The sequence below is a fragment of the Dermacentor variabilis genome, chromosome 11 (genome assembly GCF_050947875.1).
Source record: "Dermacentor variabilis isolate Ectoservices chromosome 11, ASM5094787v1, whole genome shotgun sequence".
In the NCBI taxonomy this organism is placed as follows: Eukaryota; Metazoa; Arthropoda; class Arachnida; order Ixodida; family Ixodidae; genus Dermacentor; species Dermacentor variabilis.
This window is the reverse complement of record NC_134578.1, coordinates 52,858,137-52,882,006: the sequence shown is the minus strand read 5'-3', so window position 1 is coordinate 52,882,006 and position 23,870 is coordinate 52,858,137. Positions and strand designations below refer to the sequence as shown.

At 45.7% G+C, this 23,870-nt stretch overlaps 1 protein-coding gene across 1 annotated transcript in view; it reads right to left on the bottom strand.

The window, feature by feature from the left end:
- LOC142563266 (venom metalloproteinase antarease-like TtrivMP_A) overlaps positions 1–23,469 on the bottom strand; it is a 31,051-nt gene extending 7,582 nt beyond the window's left edge. Inside the window, exons 1-5 of the mRNA XM_075673819.1 lie at positions 23,427–23,469; positions 16,565–16,673; positions 10,956–11,093; positions 10,425–10,575; positions 9,444–9,563 (exon numbers count right to left, since the gene is read on the bottom strand). Of these exons, the coding sequence (XP_075529934.1) occupies positions 9,444–9,563; positions 10,425–10,575; positions 10,956–11,093; positions 16,565–16,673; positions 23,427–23,469 (561 nt within the window). The remainder of the gene's footprint in view (positions 1–9,443; positions 9,564–10,424; positions 10,576–10,955; positions 11,094–16,564; positions 16,674–23,426) is intronic.
- Positions 23,470–23,870: the final 401 nt, after the last annotated feature.

The following is a 23,870-nucleotide window of genomic DNA, read 5'->3' as shown; positions in this document are numbered from 1 at the left end:
ATACTGCTCGCACTTTCGGCCCATCGGTGATCGTGGCGCCTCCTTACACAGCTGCGCGTCACGTGACCGTGTGACGTCACGCCAGACCGAGAGACGGGGCCCCAGCTCGCGGCATCGATGGTGAAGGCCAAGCCTTGCGCGCCGCTGCTGCGGCGCTACCGAGAGAGGGCGCTCGCTGGTATGACGTCACGCTAGGAGGATAAATGGGGCTACAGCTCGGCTGCTCGCAGTGGTCGGCGCGCTGCCTTGCGCTATGTCGGATGATGTATAGCCATAAGTTTAACAAAGGGCAACGATGTCCACACCATCAGCCGAACCAAGGCGCAGCCAAGGGTATTGCTTTAGCAATCTTCCAGGCTTAACCAAGCTAAGCCTTCAGCCAATTTTTTTTTCTCACGCTGTTATTTTTGTCACGCTCTTCTTTCCGTCTTTACTTCCCCTTCCCCTTTCCCTAGTGCAGGGTAGCAAACCGGAGATTTTAAGTCTGGTTTACCTCCCTGCCTATCTCTCATTTGCATCTATCTCTCTCTCTCTTCCGAAGGGTCATACATCCGAAGTTGCAAGTACGCTTTCGAGAAATCAAGCACACTGAAAGAAGTTCCACCTGCCAACGAAGTAACACATCTTCCGACTTTGGTAGCGGGTAGTGGGCAACCGCAATGCAAGGGTTTAAAGGCAGATGGTAGTTCTCCGTTTCTCGTCAGAACTGCTACGACAGTTGCCCATTCACTTCCATGCATCCTGTATAGCACACTGGCCGATTCCAACTCCTTCAATGCTTTTTCAACTTTGCCTTTCAGGGCGTACGGCACTGGCCTGGCTTTACAGAATAGAGGTTGCACTCCCTGCTTCAAAACAATGGAGCCCACAAACCACTTAGTAGTACCACTTGGGCCGCTGAACACATCCTTTTGCTTGTCTAGCAAGCCCTCCTGTTAAGCGATTGTGTTCACTCGCAAAACATGTGACCAGTTTAGGGGAATATGCTTCAACCTGTCTAGGCCAAGCAATACCGGTACCGTGCGGTCCTGTTCATTCGCTGCTATGACGAGGGGCAGTCTAAAATAATCGCCTTCATGAGCTACATTTACAGTGACACTGCCGTTCAAGGGAAAGCTTGAGCCATTCTATATCTTTAAGCGAAACTGCACAGGCTGATATGGCAGATGTCCAAAATATTTCACAAATTCACTTACAGGCATAATAGATACCTCTGAGCCAGTGTCTATTTCCATGGCAATCGTTTGCCCTGTTACATTCATATCAACTTTGTGCAGCTTAGCTCTTTCTCCTAGCGATACAATTCTAAGCAAGACACGTCCTCTTCCGCGGTGAAATTTCTCTGCCTTCTCTTACACATAATAGCTAAATGTCCCGTCTGGGAAGAGCTGTAGCGCCTTGCCTTTATGCGCCGACAGTCCTGCTGGTGGTGGCGAGCCCCTAAACGAAAACACGACCGCATCCTGTTCTTATCGACGGACCATTTCCTCGCAGTCGCTCTACCACGTCGCTGACAGTCGCTGCTCGAGCGCAATGCCGCGGCACTGTCGCCCCGTTGCCACTTGACGTCATCTTCTTCTCTGGTCACGTCTCGTCCCGGTAGCACATCCCTCGCACGGTCGTATAGTCACTGCACTGTCGCCTAGTCGTTGCGCTGTCGCCACGTTGTCACTTGACGTCGTCGTCCACTTCTTCTAGGGTCAGCCTCGTCCCGGTAGCATCTCGCTCGCGTGGTTTTCCGCGGCTGCCATGGACGAGGTGATAACACACGCCTTGTCCCATGTTAGGCCTTTGTCGTCTTCAGCGGCCAAAAACTTGCATCGAATAGCCTCGCTGCGCACACACACGACGAGCTGATCTCTGAGCGCCTCAGTTGAAAACGCTCCAAAGGAGCAGTTCGTTGCCAACCGCTTTAATTTCACGATGAAGGCGTCAACTGCCTCCCAAGATCCTTATGTGCTTTTATGGAGGTTGTGGCTCTCCGTGACAATCGACCGTTTTGCCGCGCAATGGTTCAGAAGCGCCTGTTTTATCTCTTAATACGTCTTCCTTTCAGGAGTCTCCGGAAACATCAAGTTCCGCAATGTTACGTACGCGCTGTCACCCACTATTGTGATAACAACGTCCTTCTTGCTTTGTTGGTCCAGCTTATTCACTCTCGCAAAAACGTCGAACCGCTCGAAGTAGATAGCCATGTTACTTCTCGTGGCGCAGAATTCCATCAGGCGCCCGACGAACGGTTGGTGGCTAGGGGACGGTGGCCCACCGTTGTCCATGATATCTACTCCTGCTTGCTTCTTCAATCAGGGTCCGCGATTCATCCCATCCTCGTCGCCTTTGCTAAGGAGACGGCAGTTGCGCAAGGAGGTCATTGACGACGACTGGCCGGTGCATCACATGATAACTGAAGGCACGCCCCCTGCTAGGTGTGTGGGCACGCCAGCTGGGTGTGTGAAGGCACACCACAGGTGGCCCAAATTTCCGGAGTCCCCCACTACGGCATGCCTTATGGTTTTGGCAAGTAAAACTCCATAATTAATTAAATGTTCAAATATCTGCTGTACACCTCATTTCACTGGTGAGCCCGTCTTACTCACAAAACTGAAGGGAAACTTGAAAAAGAAATAGTTACAGCGAAGCAAGCATTTCTGTTTAGTAAAGAACTAGGCATTCGCCATTCCACAATAATAGGCGAGGGAAAACGTATAAATTTACGAAGCTAATAATTTTACCTGCCTGGTTAGCGCCTGATTTGGGTAACAGGAAAAACACTGACGGTTACGAGGGCTTGGCGGGGCTTCACTGCAGACTTGAGGTGTATCCGAGTATAGCAGCGTTTCTTGAATTAGCTCAGGAAGAATTATTGAGGAATATATATTTGCGGAACATTAACAGTTCTTTTGGATCCCTCGTTTACTGCTCTACGAAGTTATGTGCTACAGCCGACTCGTATTGTTATCTGGGAAGTTGCGCAGCGATGCGTGGCCGCCAGGCCCGTGCAACCGCGTAGAGCGCAGGACGATGCGGTTCAAGGCGCACTGCGCCCAACTCAGAAGGTTACGTAAGCACCTATGCATAAGCACCGCAGAGAAGTACCTACGTCAAACGGTTAGACTGATAACTGCAGAAGCATCCTTCAAAACACACGGAAAAGTCCTCCATTTCGGTCGGCGTTTTCTCTACTTCCTTTTTAAATAAATATATGTTGATATATACTGATTTTCACGAACAATGGTTAAATTGTCAATAGGAGCTTTTACTTCCTGTTTGGCTGTCACCTTAGCTCTCTCCATTAGTATATCGCCTAATTTCTCAGCGCCTTGCAGCTCTATTTGCAGTTGACAATTTTGCACGGAAAGCGTTGTACAATTAGGAAAAAAAGACAGACGAGTTAACGAGTAACAGTCACGTTGCTTATTGGATTAAAAGGAAGCTTTAGCTCGGGTGCTTGTATTTAAATACATGTAAAAGGAGAATTCGTTTTCTCGGCCACCAGTGCACCAAATTTGACGAGATTTGTTGCATTTAAAAGAGAAATTTACAATCTGGCGACGTTTGTTTTGAATTTTTGATTTAGATTGTTACATTCTTATTAAAAATTGTAAAGAATCGAAAATTTCCATAGAACGACACTATAAAAGTCACAGCTCTCTAACTCATCAAGAAAAACTGATATCACCCTGTGACGAATTGCATCTGATAGTACATCTAAAGCGGACAAAATTGATATGTTATAGATCAATATAAAAGAAAATTCAGTAATATGGAAGTGCAGCTTTTGCAGAACTTCTGTACATAACGTAACAAATTCATGTAAGGTATATATTGACGTACCGAATTTGTCTGCTTTGAATGATTTAATGGATGCCAGTTAGAGAACCGCGATATCTGGTTTAGATGCAGAGCTATTATATAATAAACTTCGTGCGCAAAATTTTTTTTGAACTTTGGAATGCTTGGAAATCTTTTTCAGAAAATTCAGACATAAATCGAAATTGCGCTTCCAACAGGCTCTATAATTTAACTTTTTTCTCTCAAGTGCAACACACTTAATTAAAATCTGTCAAGGGGTTATCTCAGAAAAGCACTTTTGCCTTTTACATGTATTTGAATAGGCCACGTAGGAGTTTGGCACCAGCTAAAGCTTCATCTTAAGAGTTATTGCAGGGTGTGATGAGGCACGCTGTTTCGCATTCTTATATTTTCTGCCTTATCTAAGGCGTTTCGTGGGTATATGGTTACGAGTATCTGCCACCGCCGTGACGAGCCACCATTGGAGGAAATAAATAAGCAAAAAGACAACTTGAACGCCACTGTCGTTTTGTCCGGCCACAATTCTTTTCACAAACATACAGATCAGCTGACTACAAACCGAATCCGTTTCGATGTCCCTGGATCCGTCTAAACAAAGAAGGTTGAACTAACGACGCAACAGCGATGCGCGCGACCGTTGAACAGGCGGTGACAACTGAACGCCGCACGGGTTTCGAATTTGAGAAAACTAGCTTTCACACCCCATGAGATGCCGATAACTACCGCCATTGATAAGGAGTGAAAAAGGCAGCAAACTGTTGACAGCCAAATAGCTGTCGAATCTCAACATTGATTTGGCGGCGCTTTAGGAATGTGTGCGAGGAGTGGTGGCGTGGGCGTCTGCGGGGGTATTGCGCCTAATTTCGGCGAAGGGCGGAAGCCCAGCCCCTCACCCCCCCCCCCCCTTCTGCGTAGGTGCCTGTTTTGCCTCCAAACTCATTTGAACAGGTGCATCGAATCGGTATTTTTCAAATACCAAGTGACCTCCAGTTACAATGAAACTATCGATCTTTAAAATTAGGGAGCGCATACTTTCGTCGCGCAGCCAGCTCACAAGGCTCGCTAAAAAACGAGCTTCTCGAATTTGACAAAAGACAGCCTAACTGTCTCATTTAAACTTCGTTTTAAGAAGCTTTTCATTCATAAGCAATGTTTCACATATGATCCAAAAAGTGACAGCGTGAGTTAAAAGTGGTGTTCCAGATCAAGCAAGCGTACGTGACAATCTGCGTCATCACGCTACTACAGAGCAATGTCCGAGAGGCAATGGCATATCTTTCACACCACAAGCCTCCGGGCCTGTTGCTAACGCTAGAAGGGTGTTTCGCAAACGCGAGGAACTTGAATCACTCATCGATAGCTGTGATACTGGTATTATTGCATTAACGCAAACGTCGCTACAACCTCATGTACAAGATTGTGAGATCTTTGACTGGTCTTAATTTTCTACCTTCCATTGAGATCGCACTGCTCGCAAAAGTGGAGGCGTACTGCTCGCTGTTTCGAAGTCTCTGCAGTGTTATCAAGTCCGCATTCACTGTAACCTGGAATTTGTGTGCGCACGCGCAGATATCGGTTACCGTAAAATTAAGATCGTTGTTTCCTGCAGCGCTGTATCCTACCTATCTACATTAACTGCTGGGCCTCACGATGTGTTTAATACCTTTACTTTGTGCCATCCTTCAAACCCCATCATATTATAGGGGATTTTAACTTCCCCAGCATAAGCTGGACTACTGGTCTTCCGCACTGTTATCCAGTTTCTTCGCAAAGTAATGCATTTCTTAATGTCTGCTCGATGTTTCCCTAGCGCAATTAGTATTGGAACCAACTAGGATCTCAGGCAGCGCTGCTAACATCCTTGACATGATCGTATCCTTTCATCCTGACATCTTTCAGCATATTATCTCCTGTGTGAAAACCATTTGTTGAAAAAAATACTTTACCACTGCGATAAGGCAAATTTTGACGCTAACAATGTTGAGATAGCTAATTTTCTTGATCATTTCGTAAGCCAATTTGATGATCGCACGGTTGATGAGAACTGGATCGCTTTCAAAAATAATACACGTGAGCTCACCAACAAGTTTATTCCGTCATGTGTTATAACATGCAATGATGAGCCGCCTTGGTTCACCTCAAAGTTAAAAAGGCTTTCCAACAAAAAAATGACTGTATCGAATAGCGAATAAAAGAGCAGAGGTATCGAAATGGGATGCTTAAAGGACGCGAACAATATTTACACAGAAGCTATAAAACATGCCCAAAACACGTTCCAAGTACGCACTTTGCCCACAATGCTTGCGAATGAACCTAAAATGTTTTGGCTATTATTAACCCTTCCAAAGATAATTCGGTCACGCTTATCGATTCCAGTGGTTCACCGGAGCCGTTGATGTATGTCCCCATATTCTTAATTCTGTGTTCTGTAATAACTATGTCGTATGTAATAGTCCTCAGCTTCCTACACTTGAATGTTGCAATTACACACTTATGGACTTACCACTTATTCAGACTCTGGGGTGCCCCAAGGATGAGGTATAGGCCCTCTTTTTTTCTTAATTTAGATTACAAATTTACCCAATGATGGTGTTTTTTAGTATTGACCTTTTCGCAGATGGCTGTATTATCCTCCGTGAAATCTCAGACAAATGTGATAACAAATTCTTACAAGACGATATAAACGCTATCTCTAACTAGTGTGACGTATGGTTAATGCAACTTATTGCACTTATTGAACCTCTTGGGGTCGAAAATGTAATTAAACATCTGAAGTTGTCATCAAGCCCTGGTTCTGATTTGGTTAATGCGAAATTTCTGATGAATTCTGTTGTTTATTTATCTGTTCTGCTTTCAAAAATTTTTCAGCAATCTTTACATACCTATCAGCTACCTGCAGATTGGAAGGTCGGGAAGGTGGTCCCAGTTCACAAGTCCGGTAGCGAAAATTCGCCCGTCAACTACCGCCCCATTTCCCTCACCAGCATTCCTTGTAACGTTCTTGAACATATTTTGTACTCACATTTAGCAAAGCACTTAGACAATAATTCATGTTTCACAAAATCACAACAGGGTTTCCGAAAAAAACTTGTTTTGCGAAACTCAGCTTCTTTCTTTTATTCAAAGCCTTCATCGTTCTCTCGTGAAGGGTTGATTGCCAGACCGTATTTTCTTTGACTTTGCCATGGTCTCCGACAAAACGTGTCATAAATTGCTTCTACTTAAACTCAGTAAACTTAATCTTGCTTCTAACCTGTTTGCATGGCTTGAGAATTTTCTCCTTAATGGGTCACAGTATGTTGTCTTAAATAATTATATGTCCCCATTTGGTCCCGCAGACTCTGGGGTGCCCCAAGGATGAGGTATAGGTCCTCTTTTTTTCTTAATTTACATTACAAAGTTACCCAATGATGGTTTCTTTAGTATTGACCTTTTCGCAGATGACTGTGTTATCCTCCGTGAAATCTCAGACAAATGTGATAACAAATTCTTACAAGACGATATAAACGCTATCTCTAACTAGTGTGACGTATGGTTAATGCAACTTAACCTAACAAAATTTAAATGTATGCGTCTAGCTCGCAGCAATATTCTTCCGCCAAACTATTTCCTAATTGATACTCCCCTATAAGTCGTAACATGATATAGATACCTAGGCGTCCACATAACCTCGTCACTTTCCTGGTCGTTGCACATCAATAAGCTAATTAACAATACTAAGCGCATGCTAGGTTATCTTCGCTGAAATGTTTCTTCTGCTCCTACATCATGAATATTATTCTTACACAAAACACTTATTAGGAGTAAAATGCAGTAGCCTCATCCATTTGGGACCCGCACCTCGACACCATTATTCAATCACTTGAACTGATCCAAAACAGTGGCGCGCGTTTCATTTAGAGCGATTATAGGCGCACATGAAGCGTAACTACCATGAAAAGCACTTTTATACTTGCTCCTCTCTCAACCCGACGTAAGTGCATACGCCTTGTTTATTTTGAAAAATATATTTCCACAATTACTACCTGCGCGATGGCCTTACATCATCTCCTACCAATATTTCCCCTCACATTGATCATAACCATATGAATGGAATAATTCAAACCCACACCAGAACCTCTCACGAATCATCTATCCCTAGAACCTTTTAGGAATGGAACGACCTTCCCGGCGCAGTTATCGAAATCAAGCACAACTCAGTTTCATTCGGCCTTATCAGACATCATCAATCCCGTATACAATTAACTAATAGATGGTGCTGTAATAAGTAATCACATTCTGCTGCTTTATTTAATAACGTATAGGCATTTTGCCCACTACCCTCTGTATTAATTGGGCCTTGAGGGCACAGTAAAACAAAAGTAAATGAAATGAATAAGAGATCGTTCTTTTTATAACGAATATATACTCTTAATAGGCTACCAAAACGAGGAATAGAACTGTTTCAAAACTGCAAGTTATCCTGCTTATAAAATTCGGTTGGGCTTCAGAGCAATTCATCGCGTATGCTTCTTCAAAGCGCTAGACGCTTGCAAAGGTCCCTTTTTTGCTTTTTAGATGACGTCGCATAACAGATAACCTTCTTTCATTAGAATTTTGAATATTCATCCAAAATGGCTTCGCTCACCGTTTGCGGCGGCTTCATTATTTGAATAGCAGCGATTGTGTTTATCGCAGTTCACATTCTCAGAATTGTTCAAAACTAGCCAAGTGCGCGTACTCATACAGAATACTAAAAAAAGCTGGAATGTTGCCTTTTTTTCAAGCAAGCAAAAAAGTGCACATCTTACGAAAATTGGAGAGCTATCTCGTGTTCACATGTGGACGCCTTGGTCACGAGGCGGGCCCCATGATTACTCTCAGTGTCTCGCTCATATGCTCAAAGGCAACCTAACAGAAATGCTAGAGTAAACGTGAGGAAGGAGTATTCGAGGGAATGCCGGATACATTATGCTGGAAATGATGTCCTGTACCGTTTTAGGCTTAATGTTTCAGAAAGGAACACCTAAGCAAGATTGCTTGAAAAGAGGGCTTTTCGCTTTAAAAAGTAACAATATCTGTTCTACTTATAAAAATTTTGCTGTGAAGTATTTCCAACAATTTTATAGCCTGTAATGCATATACTGAACTAAAGCAGTAATTTTGCCTGATTTGGTTTGTCTTAAATAAATATATCTCTTAGCATAATGCACTAATAATGGGATGTCAATGTTGAAAAGGGTACTTCGAAGAATGTTGCATGTATTTATATATTTCCCACATGTTGTTGTACTTTAAAGTAAGACTTTGTATGGTTGATACGATATTACATTGCTAATTAGGCGCAAGTTTTTTCAAACCTTAGTTTCGCAAGAAGAAAAAAATTGTGAAACTGTCAGAAGTTCCACGTGTGCCCACCATACCACCTAAACATCTGAAAGGAACATTCAATGTAACATGCGACATGGGATAAGCACATTCACATAACACGAGGCTCATCGCTTTCAGTACTTCAGTAAGCGTATGCTCTGCCGATGAATCACTGCTCAATTGACACTCTTTGGCCACTTCTGGCCCTTGCACCTATAAACCCCTATCATCGCCGCTCGCTACGCTTCTATATTATTTTCTTTGTTCAAAATGAAACTTACCTGGAAGGAATTTTTATTGTTACAGGGCGTATAGTCTTGGTCATAGATGGAATATTCACCTTCAACTGAGTTTGTGTCATTGGAGCAAACGGTGCATCTAAATTGGCAGGGTGCTAGGGGCTAAATGACAAAAAAGGAAAGGCAGAAATTATACAAATGTTGACTGATAGGTAGTGCGGCACTATTTACCTATGCGTATAGACAGTAGCCAAAAGTTAGCGAGAAAACAACTTCAATACAAATGTGTGTGTATTTGGCACCTCAGCAAAATAAATTTTGGATGTCGACTATCGCCAACTTTCGACGCGAACGCATTAACGTTTAACCAATATAACGACACTCCGTATTGCCACCGTCCAAACGAGGCATGCATAAGGCGTGTACGGCAGCTGGACTATAGTCTTTTGCGCGAGCCTAAGATCACGCTATTCTAAAATTTAGGCTGACCCCGAGAATAAAGCACTGAAAAAATATAAGCGATCCGACGCTCCATGTACTCTTCTCATACTAGGGGTGGCATCATAAAGTTCTTGGCGCAGTACTTCATTCTGCGTATTTTGCTCTTGAAACTCCGCATTGTTTCTGCGGGTATGTGTTCTCTATGAAAGTGGGACGATCCCTACGATAGTTCAGTCTAAAAACTTAAGCTGTGTGATGCTTCTCCTATTCTCCTAACGTAAGAGTTAACGCGATTGACTGCTGCGTGCAGTCCTTCCGCCCAATTTCGACCCCCAAATATAGCTGACAAAAACATTAACTTTTGGTTGACGCCAGTATGAGCTTGAATTATCATACTCTTTTGTTTGAATTTTCAGAACGGCGAAAATTTAGTGCACTGCACCAGTGACAGAAACAAGGCTGAGGCCATATCATTGAAGGGTCTCGCTACAGTTCGAGTGGACGAGTTTTGTGAAGTGATATACACAGGATATTTGGAGCCCCCCCACCTTCATATAACTTCTACATAACGAATCAACGTACCTCAATTTGGCAGATTGACTGTCCCTCAGTCATAAGTTTTTTACATGCTTCAGACCTTAAATGAATAACGTGTGGATTGTTCTCAAGGCTTGTGCTACACAGAAATTGTTTGAAGGATGCCAGTTCAAACAAGCAGGTAGCTTGGGGTTTCCTGCGCAAGTAGAAAATACTAGAGGTACAAAAATGAGCAGTTGCAAAAGTAGGAGATCTGTATTGAGATTATAAAGAGGTTGAACAGAAATTTTGGCAAAAAACTAAAAGTACTTGATTAAACCTAAAAGTACCCCTCACATGGGACGATATGAGGCACATATCATCTTCATTGTGCATCCAAGCTTGTGTGTACAAGTCGACGATGATTCTGAAGCCAATAAACGGTCGCTTCACAAAATCCACTATATCTGGCAAGCGCTTGTGCTGTCGTTGCGCGGGTAGCAAAGATCACAAACGTAACCTTTCCCAACCATCTTTCGTTATATTACCACAATAATAAGGGAACCTGTAAGAAGCGCCATGAGAAAAACAACTTACATCAAAAATGTATTGGCGGATTTTAGGGTGCACTTTGAGTACGTTTCTTTTCTCCTATCTGTATTGGTGCTCATTAGGTGACGATCACTCGCTGGACAGTCTTTGGACGTTTCTTGTCCATCGTGAGGAGACCCGAGCCTGAAAGCATATAGTTATTATTGTGCATGTAGTCCACATGACGATATATATAATCAGATTATCGCCCACTATAAACCACAGCTGGGGACCCCGCTACATATACGAGCAGGCGTTCTTAGTGATGAGGTACGGGTCCAAATATGTATTTTTCTTCACTGATAAAAATCTGTGAGCTATTCTTTGGATAACAACCTCGCTCATGCACATCGCTCTTGCTCAAGCCCAAGAAAAAGGAATTTTGTCGCCCATCAACAACGAAATACTGCACCATAGGAGAAAATATTGTTGCTCTTCCAGGAGGTACAATCACAGGACGCATCACTTTTGATTATATTTCAATTTTTATGTGTTGTACGCACTTTTCACCGCTATTCATGCGATTCTTGTTGATTAGCAGCGCTCAGTAAACGTGGTTTCTTTGTTGGTGGTTTCGATACAAATATTCGCAGGTACATAACCTATCACAGCATACTTCTGCTGACAGCAGGACTCAAAACAAGAACAGTAGCGTACAATTGAGTTCAGGTCATTGGTCTTGCCCTCCGACAGTCTTAGATCCTCGATCACCCCAAGTCTCCTCTCAGGAACAAGAGCTGCCCACCCCTCACCTAAGACATGCACTATTTTTGCAGCTGTCCGTGCCGCTCGCGTACTTAAACCAGAGTGAAGCAAACGTCAACACGTCGATAACCTACCGCAGCATGGTCTTCATGGCAAGGTCCGATATGCATTTATTGGCGCACGGTGATTATTCATTCTTATATTCTGAACTTGTCTACAATGGCAAGCGCAGGTAGGCATCGGAGTGTGGCCTTGCGTTTCTCGGTTCATTCAATGTATCTAGATGATCGACCGAGAGCCAATAAACTACTTTCCTCTGGACCTTGTTTTCTGGGGGGCAGGGGGGGAGGACGCTGCTAGGAATTTGCCTGTTGTGGTCTGTTGCTACTACACCAGTTCACTTGTTTCACTATACAGAATGAAATGTCGTCGCTGGGCCTTGCCTGTGCAGATAGGGCTGACAAAGCCTAATTCTATGCACTTGCAGCATCCTTGTATTCGGTTACAAAAGGACGCTGCAGGTGACTAACGCAGCCTTACTTCACTTTAACAGGTAGCGTGGCTCCCTCGAATACTCTCTTGACCCTCGTCAAGCCAACGAAACGATAAAACTCGCGGCCTTTCACTGTTGGTGACAAAATCGTTTAGGTTTCTACGTCGCTGCAGTGATATATCACATCGAAAATGACGCCTGTCTCAGTGTGATCAGCGTCCAGGATAAATGAGGGGGCTTCTATATGCTGTACGTCAGGTTCTCCGCAAAACATACGGCAGGATCTGCGTCCAGCAGCTCTCTTCAAAGGCGATCGGGCAAGCGCTGCTCCGGGCACACGTTTCTAACAAACGTATAGAAGAGTTTGTAAGTGCTGAATTAATAAGAGAAAAAATATAGACAAAATTGTACGACAACCGCACCCTAGTTGGCCTTCGGAAACGCAGACATACCAAACTTCAACCGGCACATGGTTTATCAGTTACCAGTTAGCGGTTAATAATGAAAGTATCGACGTCGGGAAATCTGGAACGACGTCGGGAAGGCCTTAATTCACGACAATACAGAAACCCTGTATATATATATATATATATATATATACCACATGTAGCAGCTAAGTTTTGGAGTATTCGGACTTACTAAACTTACACACAGCTGTGCTAACTCGGGCTCCAATTCATCTTAATACTAGTTAACCGCGCTTAGTCACACACAGCAAAACTTCACGTAGCCGCGCACATTCAGTATTAGATATTGCTAAATTCTAGTCAGACGGGCTAACTGTGACTCTGGCGCACCACTGTTCTACTAAGTTGTGGTAACTCACTCCGACTAAATAGAAATTTGCATAAACATCCGTACTCAAACAGAAACATGCCAAAATTCTACACAGCCTAGCTCGCTCGGACACAACCAGGAGAGTCCTACCCTAGTAGGCCCACTTAGACTACCGTTTTTCCTACGCGAGTCTTGCTCGTGATTTGATCGCATCAAATGTTGAAAGACATTGAAACTCCATACGAGATTATTATCTAGCAAGTCCAGGGTCTTACGACACCTCTTCCTCAAACTTCACAGTTGGCGCCAGACGTTAGCATGGTGACTGGCCATGGGGGTACGAACTTGATAAAGCGCGTCAAACCTTCAGGCATTTTAAACAGGAAGATCACAGTGCTCAAAAGGGACAAATAAGCACCATTTTCTTTGTTTTCGGCGTCTTGCCCGTTTCTTCCGTTTTTTCGCCGCTCTATAACACGTTCGTAATACATTACCAATTAGCCCAACTTTTATCACAAGTGGCCATCGGTGTCAGTACACGAGGCAGCGAGGCAAGGACGTTAGGTACGGTTTTCTAGACCTAACATTTATTTCCGTGTTCAGTCAGTGAACTATGAAAGAAAATGCAGCTCAAACTATAGGCCTATATGCGCCTTGACGCCTACAATGGGCCACACGAAGCGGCCTTTACGCCGGTGGAAGCAGACTATTTCCTCTGGGCGACCTCGTTAGTCCACCTTGTAGTGACGGACCATTCTTGTCAGACAACTTAGCATGCGCCACAAACGTGCGGCTCTTGACGACTGTAGGCAGCATGTGACACCACTTCCGATCACTGACCTCTGAGATATTACCCTGCTGTCGGTAGCCGCAAGTCTCTTCTGTAGGAAAAGCCGAAAGGCAGTGTAAACGCCCCTAAGTGTTTGGCAGTGGACGCCAGTGGCTGAGCACCATGCACACCAAACACCCCAAGCACTAGTTCACTCGTAGTACCTAGCTTTGATAGAATTGGAACCAAATTAGTGAAATGAAGTTGCTTCAACATCCTTGATGTGGCAGGTCGTGCAGCACCTCATGTCAAAGATCAGCACGTGCAGTGGCAAGCACCTACTTTGCTTACGGATCGGCAGTTCACCTTTGATGTTCCGCCTCTTGTGGCGTGCGCTCGGTCCACGATTGGTGGATTGTAAAGGGTGCCAAGGTGTAGCCATCTAGCCGAGGTTGCATTGCTGTTGTCTCGGTTGCTTCTCTCCTTTGTAAATTCTCAGTGAACGTGCGCTGGCTGGCCGCTTTAGCAACTTCTTTTTACTCATCTTCTGCAAGCAGTCGGTCATTACCAACGCGGAAACCACAAGCGCAAAGCGCAGGGGCACGAAAGACCACTTCTGCATGAGTTATATGAGTGGTAAGATTGGTTGCTACGGCCATCCTACCCTTTTAGGGTAGGCGCCTCTCGTAACCGAGAAAACGAGCACAACGAAGGACGAAAGAGCGAACGCAGAGCGTACCGCGGCATGGGAGACTGCGATAGCGAAGAGAGCGCGAGGAAGAAAGCGGAGAGTGAGGCTGCAATGGAAACCGTGAGGATTAAAGCAGAGTAGAGCGGTATGACGAAAGCGTTAGAAGGTAAGCGTAGTGCTGCGCAAGTCGGACTCTGTAGCTACGATGGCCACAATATGGCGGCAGAGTAGCCCCCGTTGCCTGTATCGAAACAAAGCGCTGCATGAGCGGAGGTCTGTCTGCGGCGTCTGATGTTAACCGCACTCACGCGTCACACACGTGTCGCCACAACGATCTCCCAATAAGCGAGGCAGTCTTGACAGACTATTCGCTCCGTTTGGAACCTGCCGCAGGAGACTGGCGGTGAAATAGCATGTGTAGTGACGCGCTCTAACATTGCATTAAGTAGCGTCGTATTGGCCGGTAAATCTTTTGGTGCGTCTCCTCCTCCATAAGGCTAAAAACAACCATTGCCAGGTGTCGAAGAAATGATCGACATAGTACACTAAAATACACTACACAAATAGGCGAAAATAGAAACAAAAAAGGGCATTAACCAGAAGTTTGCACACAGACAACGCAGAGGGTTCAGTATTCAAACAAGATTATAGCACTCTGGGGTGCAGATTTTCTTACGAATGGTAATTACGACCACGGTGCCTAATATTACCGCCAAATGTTCTGCGATTCTTTTATATTCCAGGGATATACTAGTGCAGTCCCTCAGCAAATCATAAAAGTGGAGACAGGTATCTTTCAACAATCTAAAATCAGACGACCGGGTAACCCATGTTTTGCGTTTAGGTATTCTTCCCAACATGACGCATATGCGCTTTTTAAAGACCAAGCGACAACGTACGCTCGCTGACTACCGTCTCAAATAACCACAATTATTCAAATTGGCCGGTTTGGTAGAGGGAGATTCGTTTATTTCACCTTTGTTCTTGTGCGTGTATTAGAAGTGAGAGAAGGCTTAATAATGAAATCTAGCACATTCCGCGATAGGCCACTCCACTAACAAGTTCTACTCGTTTCTCTAAAAACTAGCGACGGATCAGGAACTGTCACGTGGAGTCCTACTTTTTATCCGATTCGCCAGGTTATCTCTCTTAGCTGCGCTTTTGTATGGTAAACTCGCTCGAGGAGCAGGTGCTTGCAGCGCCACGGCAAACCCGTGTTTATTCAGATGTCCTCGCGCGCCACTACCCGCTTGCTGGTGCTGCTTGTTCATACATTTGAGCTTTCTTTGGAAGCCTGTGTGACTGCTCTGTAGGAATTACGACAGTCAACGCTTTTCTTACATTTGCCTATTTTCAGGCAGCAATAATATTTTTCGTGGCCTGTGCAAGATTCACCCGGGTTAATTTGTTCAGCTCTTTCGGCTGCCTTTATAAATTGCCACTCGTTTACTTCAAGCGTTCGGCAGGTCTCTTTGAAAGAAGGTACAACTACTTGAGCATGTAGCGCCCATCCGACGGCGCAATGCGGGGCAGCTAAGGTTGACGTTTTCTCTTCGAAGAATGAGAATGTTGGGTAGCGCTTGCTCGATGCGCAAGGGCAGCACTAGCTGCGTTGTTTAAGAAGCCTACTACGCTGGTACTCTTGGTCATGTGCTCCGCCACAACCCCTCGGTTCCCGACAAGAAAAACGTCCCACCACACAGCTGCTTTCTTCACTGCGGTACCAAATGTGTCCTACATTATTACGTTATAGACGACGAGCAAATACTATATTTATAAACCACCTGCTTTGTGTAATTCCTCCATTTGGTCAGCTTAGGCGGTATTTGCAAAGATGCTATCGTATGGACGTGCTAAACATCATCTTCGTAGTTCTACTACGTACGCTACAACCAAGCTATTGACGAGATTTTTCCAACTCTACTTGGTTTTTACATTCTGAGCGGCCAAGAGATTCCTACCCTAGGCTGCTAACTCTTATAATCTTGAGGGCACTTTACTGTGAAGCTGTCCAATAGTTCAAGCAAAGCAGCACAGTGGCCCAGTTGCCGCAATAACCCTTGAACAATGGTGAGTCTGGCGAAACATTTTTGCAAGAGTAGCAGCCTACTGTGCATCATTTATGCGGTATAAGCTGAGACTGTTTCAGATTTTATTGTGGACCATTTTCAGGCACTTACGCATGTCCTATTTCGTGGGCAGCGGTCAAGCAAGTAGTGTACCAGTCACCAGTGTCCGACACAATCACCGCCTTCGAATTACCGCAGGCTGCAAACCTCGAAGTAATTCCTGTCAATATAAAACCAGAGCAAGTATTAAGTTTGCGGAGACGCTGTACTCAAGGTGCATGAGGCTCTTGAGTATGCATTCATAAAACTAAGTGCTGAAGACCTTTCTTTTGACGTAAGCGTGTGATAAGTAAAACGATTGATGACGTAATAAATTACCAGTTTATGTGTAAGTATGTCATGTCTACAAGTTGCGAATAATTATCTTCTTGGCAAATGATTCCATAATAAAATGCGCGAAGCACGAAACGTGTACCCAAGCTGGGCTGCTGTGACACACTCCACTGCGTTTTTGATGCGATAACATCACTAGACACATTGTGCGACCCCGCGCATAATCAGTAAGCGGTGGCAAAAAGTCGCAACACAAATTACGTCATCTTCATCTAACTAAAAAGAAGTGGCCATGGTGACGATTCGATCCATGGCCCCACCGCTACCGCTGCGTAGCTGATTGCGCTAACTACAGTGCCATCGTTGCAGCAGGCGACAATGATGAATATCTTCATCGCTGTTCTCGTGGCTAGGCTCTGCCTGGTGGGCGTTTCTTTATACGGCGCATGATAGGAATGGTGCCACTGTCAGCGCTGTGGTTCGATGTTGAATCACTTCGAACGGAAACGTGGCCGGAGGCATCACTTTTCTTCCGACGAATTACGAGACCATCGCAAAGCAGCGAAACGTGCCAAGCTTCCTGCTACAGCGAAACAACGTTCGCCGGCTAAGTGCCCGACGACCCGAAAGGCGGAGCGAGTGGCTTGAGACGCCCACGGTCGTCGGCGCCATGCGTGCCGGTCTCAACTTCAAGCTCGCCTATCCAGTAGATGCAGCAGAATCAACTTGGTGTTAGAGAATTCCGATCACAAGTCCATGCCACGGTTAGTCTATTGAACCCACATACACCGTCACCGAAGCTCCAATGAAGGGCTAAGTTCACAAGCACCGACGAAAGCTTCACCCAAGTAGTTTGCCAACGCGCGTGCATTGTACAAATTATCTTCTCAGACGCACACTTATCTGCACCTTTTTAACGTAACAGTGTGAACGAGCTCATGTCAACAGTAAAGCCGGTGTCTACAGGGTCGGCGTCGGTGTCGGCGGCGTTGGCCATGAGCGAAAAATCCCGGAAGGCAATTCATAAATAAAAATTGGAGGACTCTTGAGCTTCGCCTTCAAGAGTGAAACGCGACAGCGTTCCCGTCGACACGCCAAGGGGTGTAAGACAATGGGCTACGGCGCAGCGATCATTTACGAGGCCCCGCATCAGACGCAGTGAGCGCCGAGCACCGCAGCGTTCGGCGCGGCAACGAAACCTGCGCCTGAGCAAGCGGAACGAACCAAGGAACTCGGTGTCTCGGAGGGGGAAACGATGCGCGCCAGCCAAACGTCGTGATTGGCATGGGCAGAGAGATAGACAGATAGTGATCTAAAGGAAGGAAGGACGCTTGATTCTGCAACCCTTGAGGGAGCAAGGCGAAGCGTCGTCAGGGGAGAGGGAGTCAGGGCCACGACACGCCTCGCACCGGTCCCCGCACAGCCCCAATGCGCGCGTGGCGCGCCACCTGTCGGGGCAGTGCCGTACATTGAGAGGAGGCGGTCTTCTGTGTTTGCCGCAAGATGGCTCTGCGTGTGCGGAAAGCGCAGAAGAAATGTAGCGGAAACGCACTTCGCTACTCGTGTAACTGCAACTTCTGTAAGTTAGATGTGCATAATTACTGATATACACCGCAGTATAACTTTCTACGGCTCGTTTCTAAGGCAACACCGCATTCACTAGAGGCGCTTTTGTACCGCTTTGAAGCATCGAACTCGTCGCTGAGTGGTAGCGTTTCCGTCTCACACTCCGGAGACCCTGGTTCGATTCCCACCCAGCCCATCTTGCAAGGTGTTTTTCATTCATGAAGTGCCTGCCTGGATTTATCGCTCACGGCCAACGCCGCCGACACCGACTTTTCTGCGACACGAGCTCCTTAACGCTGTCGCGTTAAACAGAACTCGCAAGATGGGAATCGAACCAGGTTCTTCGGAGTGTGAGGAGGAGACGCTACCAATCAGCCATGTGTTCGATCGTTCAAAGCTCGACAAAAGCGCCTCTAGTGAATGCGGTGTTGCCTTACCAACGAGCCGTAGAAAGTTATACCGCTGTGTATACCGGTAATTATGAGCATGTAAATTACAGAAGTCGCAGTTAACGCGTAGCGAAGTAAGTTTCCATTACATTTCTTCTGCGCTTTGCGCACACGCAGAGCCATCTTGCGGAAAACACAGAACACCCCCTCCTCGGAATGTACGGCGCTGCCCCGACAGGTGGCGAGCCACGCGTGCATTGGGGCTGTGCGGGGGCCGGTGCAAGGCGCCTCGCCGCCCGGCTGGCTGTCCGTGCCGATCACGACGTTCCGAGACACCGAGTTCTTCGGCTCGTTCCGCTTGCTCAGGCGCACGTTTCGTTGCCGCTCCGAACGCTGCGTTGCTCGACGCTCACCGCGTGATTGGTGGGTGCAAAGTCCGATGCGGGGCTCCTCGTAAGTGATCGCTGCGCCGTAGCGCATTGTCTTACACCCCTTGGGGGGCCGACGGGAACGCTGTCGCGTTCCACTCTTGAAGCCGAAGTTTAAGCGTGCTCCAATTTTTTAAAGAAAACTTTCCTTCACTACTTGACCCAGTTTTGCTCGTTGTTTATGTGTCTTTACAGGGTGTGAATTTGGACCGTATGTGTACTGCAGGAAATTTAGATCGCAAATTATTGGCAGCAAACACACCTCTATTGGGCTTGTTGAGTCAGTACGTAAAAATGTGCTTGTATTGTAGCATCAGACAGAACATTAAAAACAGGTTTAGTAAAATTGCACATTATGCTGAACAGCATCGTGACATATCGCATTGCTTACATTTGCGCTGCGCCATTTGTTGGCCATTTCCGGTACACAGTGCCTAATTTAGGCTTATATAGGTTCCAATAAATCAATTTATTTTGTGTAAACTCCTTTCCGCGCGCCGTTGTTGCTTAGTGGCTCTGGTGTCAGGCTGCTGAGCACAAGGTCGCGGGATCGAATCCCGGCCACGGCGGCCGCATTTCGATGAGAGCGAATGCGAAAACACCCGTGTACTTAGATTTAGGTGCACGTTAAAGAATCCCAGGTAGTCGAAATTTCCAGAGTCCTCCACTACGGCGTGCCTCATAATCATAAAATGGTTTTGGCACGTAAAACCTCATAATTTTAAGCATCTTTCCCTAATATCATCGTGTTTGCATCAACACTGAAGCGTGTACTCTGGCCGGAGACGGAAGCAACACTGCGTGAGCCATTGCTTTATCGTTGTATTCCGTTGTCGTTCTCGTGGTACAGTTGGGACCAGCATGAATCATTCAGTTGGGATAGTCTCATGCGGCACACTGATTGCGATGTTGCTGTTTTTTGTCTGTTAACAAATATACGCATGTCGTCATTGGGTGGTAGTGTAATTTTTTTTTGTGGCGAGCGTAACACTTGTAACCGTAGGAGAAATATGCTTCATAAGCTTCACTCTGTTTCAAAGATTTGAAACAAGGAAGACGATGAAAGAAAGGAGTACAAAAACGCACTTGGCTAGTATTGTTTTTTGTTGTTTTTGTTTCAGATGATTTTTTGGCGCTGTTGCGAGCATTTTACCGCATTGGCTGCTAATGGTGGCAAACCTCCAGTTGTATGAATGCGGCCTACATTGCGAAAGAAGGCGATTCACCACGACGTTCCCGACATTGCAAGTCAAGAAAACACACTGATAGTTCTGAGGAAGTGCGTGGCCGTCAATCGCTGACGTCATGCATTACCGGCGTAGAAGAGAGGAGGATACCAACCATCGCTGTCTCAAGAGAAGCATGGTCACCTCTACCGAAGCCACGCTAACTTTCCGAAGTAGGAGGCGCGAATCATCTAGTACCAACCACGAATAGGCTTGCAACAGGCCCTGCAGCCGGCCGCGTAGCTTTTAGGCCTTCTAGAAAGTATACAAAATGCGAAGGGGAATTGGAAATGCTTCGAGGGATTTGCCGAAGAGCAGAAAGAAGATACGGTCGCACCAAATGTATTCAAATCTGAGGGTGGTGAGGCGGATCCAAAAAAAAATCCAACTCCGCATTGATACATTTCAATGACAAAAATGGACGTGAACATGCAATGATGTACCGTCGGTGGCTAGGCGTTGCACTTACGAACTCATATGCTTTCCTTATTGGAATGGCGAACAGCCCGATTGTCGACACATTCAACAGCGATGAGACGCTTGCACTTATTATCTGTCTCTGCCCGCGATATAGTGCCCAGAGACAAGTGATGTGCAGAGTGCAGGACTAGTTGGACAATCGTCCACTATCAGAAGTCAAAAGCTTTAAGGTCAGTGCTCCCATAGACCATCTGCGCTGAAGGCCTTATTCGCGTTATTAGGGTTCTTGCGGTTTATGGGGCTAAACGATTGACTTTCAGAATGCCGCAACTTACCATTCTGTTCGTGCTCGTCTCTCTTTCTGTCTCCCTCTTCCACACTCTTTCTCTTTTTACCACCCTTAACTCTTCATAATTTCATAATTCACAATTTATTTTTTGGTAAAAATACTGAAAAAATACATGTGCGTGGTATACATAAGGAGGTCCCATTGTCGAAGACTGCTTCGGAACGCCGTTGAAGGTAGCCAACCGGGACTACCTCTGGTTAACCTCCCTACCTTTCTGTCCATCCTTTTTTCTCTCTGTGTCTCTCAGAAGTGGAAATCCTCTTGAGATTATTTGGATCATCGTAAGCCTATTTCCTATATTGAGAACACTGTGTGGTCTACTATCGTCTCCGCAACAGCGCCACCCTTTTAAGTCTCTTTCCCTGCATCAAGGACGACGTGATATCGATGTGGCTGACGACTTCGCAAGAATTGCTGGCTTGCCGTCATTGCCAGTATAAACACCAAGCGATGTTTTTGTATCCAAGGACTCCCGCATGGATTTAATGTTCGCTATGGAGGAGCTAGAAGCTGCACTGGCGACTTGTAGGAAGTCATCATTGCCTAGGGCCTGCGGGATCTGATACAAGGAACTTGGAAACCTTCACCAAAAACCCTGCAGTGCACTCTTAAAGAGATACAACGAATCAAGGCGTGAAGGATTGATTCCTTGTTAGCGGAAGGTCAACCGCCTTGTACACTTACTCAAGAGCTCTAAATCTCCATTAGACTTGGCATAGTGCCGTGTCATCGCTATTCTCACTAGCATTGAGAAACTAATTGAAAGGATAGTGTTGACGCACCTTGAAAGGTACTTAGAGCAAGATGAGGTATATCCGAATACAGTGTCGGGCTTCCGGCGCTGTCGATCATCTAGCAATCACGTACTTAACTTGGTAACATCCATTCGACATCAAAAGAGCATCAAACGATTAATGGTGGCGATGTTTCTTGGAGTAAAAGGCGCATATGATAATGCAGCACAACAAGTAATACTGGAGGCTTTGAGTGATGTGGGAGTTTGTGGCCGTGCACTGCGCTTCATTTACACCTATTCGGAGGGCGGATACTTCGTGCTTTCGTGAAAGTTACAAAGATGATCCAATACAGCGCCAAAACCACCTTGAAATCACCCCCAAAGCAGCTGCAAAGTTTCATGATATGATTAGACAAGAACAGAGGATAAGCATCGATGAACAGGCAGAGCGTGTGTACTTCAGACACAGTTCGGTACATACCATAGTTCATTAAAATCTTGGCATCGGATCTTGTGTGCGCAACAGACTCCCAAGATATTGAGCCACAGCAAGAAAACCGAGATGTTCGGCGGTGCCTAGACTCAACTGATCCGGTATATAACAATGGGGGTGACGACTTCTTGTCTGCCATTGTTACCGGGAACAAATCATGGTGCCACTACTACGAGCCTGAAACAGGATGGCAAATCCTAGAGTGGAAACATTCGAATTGACCACCCCCAAAAAAGCAAAGACTGTCATTTACGCCAGAAAGGTGTTGAATTTTTTTAATGGTCAGGCGCCATTACTGAAAGAATTAGCTAAACTTGGAGAGACTATCAATCATTTCCGATATTGTGTAACGTGGATATGCTGCATGTCACAATCAAGAATAAACGACGTGGAAAATTGACGAATGGGGTCATGTTGCTGCTTCAGATAATGTACCGCGCCGGCAGCCAGCGTCCGAGCGTTAAACTACTCAATACCTGCTCACCTAGGGACAAATGCGTTCACGCAATCTCCTCCGTATTGCCTAGGCAGGTCATCTATTCAAGGAGCAAAAGCCCCCAAATTTTCTCTCTCGCGCCTGCTCTTACTCACGCCTGCGCACAAATGGCTGGCGATCCCTCAGATGAACGGCTCGTCCGAGGAGATAGCGCCAGATTTGTGCACGCCACCGATACCATATATGGAAACAAAGCACTGCATGAGCGGAGGTCTGTCTGCAGCGGCTGCAGTGAATCGCGCCCACGCGACACCTACGCGCTTCCTCTCGCGATCTTGCAATTCGCGAGGCCGTCGCGCCACACTTCGCTCTGTTTTCAATGTGCCACACGAGAGAGATCGTCCGCGCCAGTGAGTGAATCGCGAAATCAAAAAACGTATTCAGCTGCGCTCAAATTTCGTATTACGGTGAGTATTGTGTTTTCGTATCGTATTTTCGTGAATTTCGCATAGTTGATGCATTTTTGCAGCACCTACAATTTAACGTGCGTTTTAGCGTAGATAATGTATAAGTATTGGTCGAATTAAGGGAACTTACCTCTTGTGGAGACTAGGCTCTTTTCGGGACCCAAGCGGGCCATGTTGCGTCTGAAATTATAATTCGAACTGATACAATGCATAATTAACAGTAGACTCACGAATATGAAAGATGAGTTACCAAAAAGGAATTTTTTTTTACGGAATGCAATAACTTACAGTGAAAAGTTCTTCCTTTTACTATCACCAGCGCAAGGCAATTCTACAATAACGCACTCTCTCAATGCTGGGACCACCAACTGCTTCCTTGCCTTCAAGGTAAGCCATTTCCTGGCCATGGCTGCGTAAACTTTGGTTTAGAATGCTCTTCTAAGGCTGGTATGTCACTCACTGTGAGTATTCGCAAGAAAATATATTTGCTTTGATAGTGAAAAGCCCCCCGAATTTTCTCGAACTGAGCCCAAGTTCACTAATGAGCTTCACTGATGGCATCTGAAACATGTAC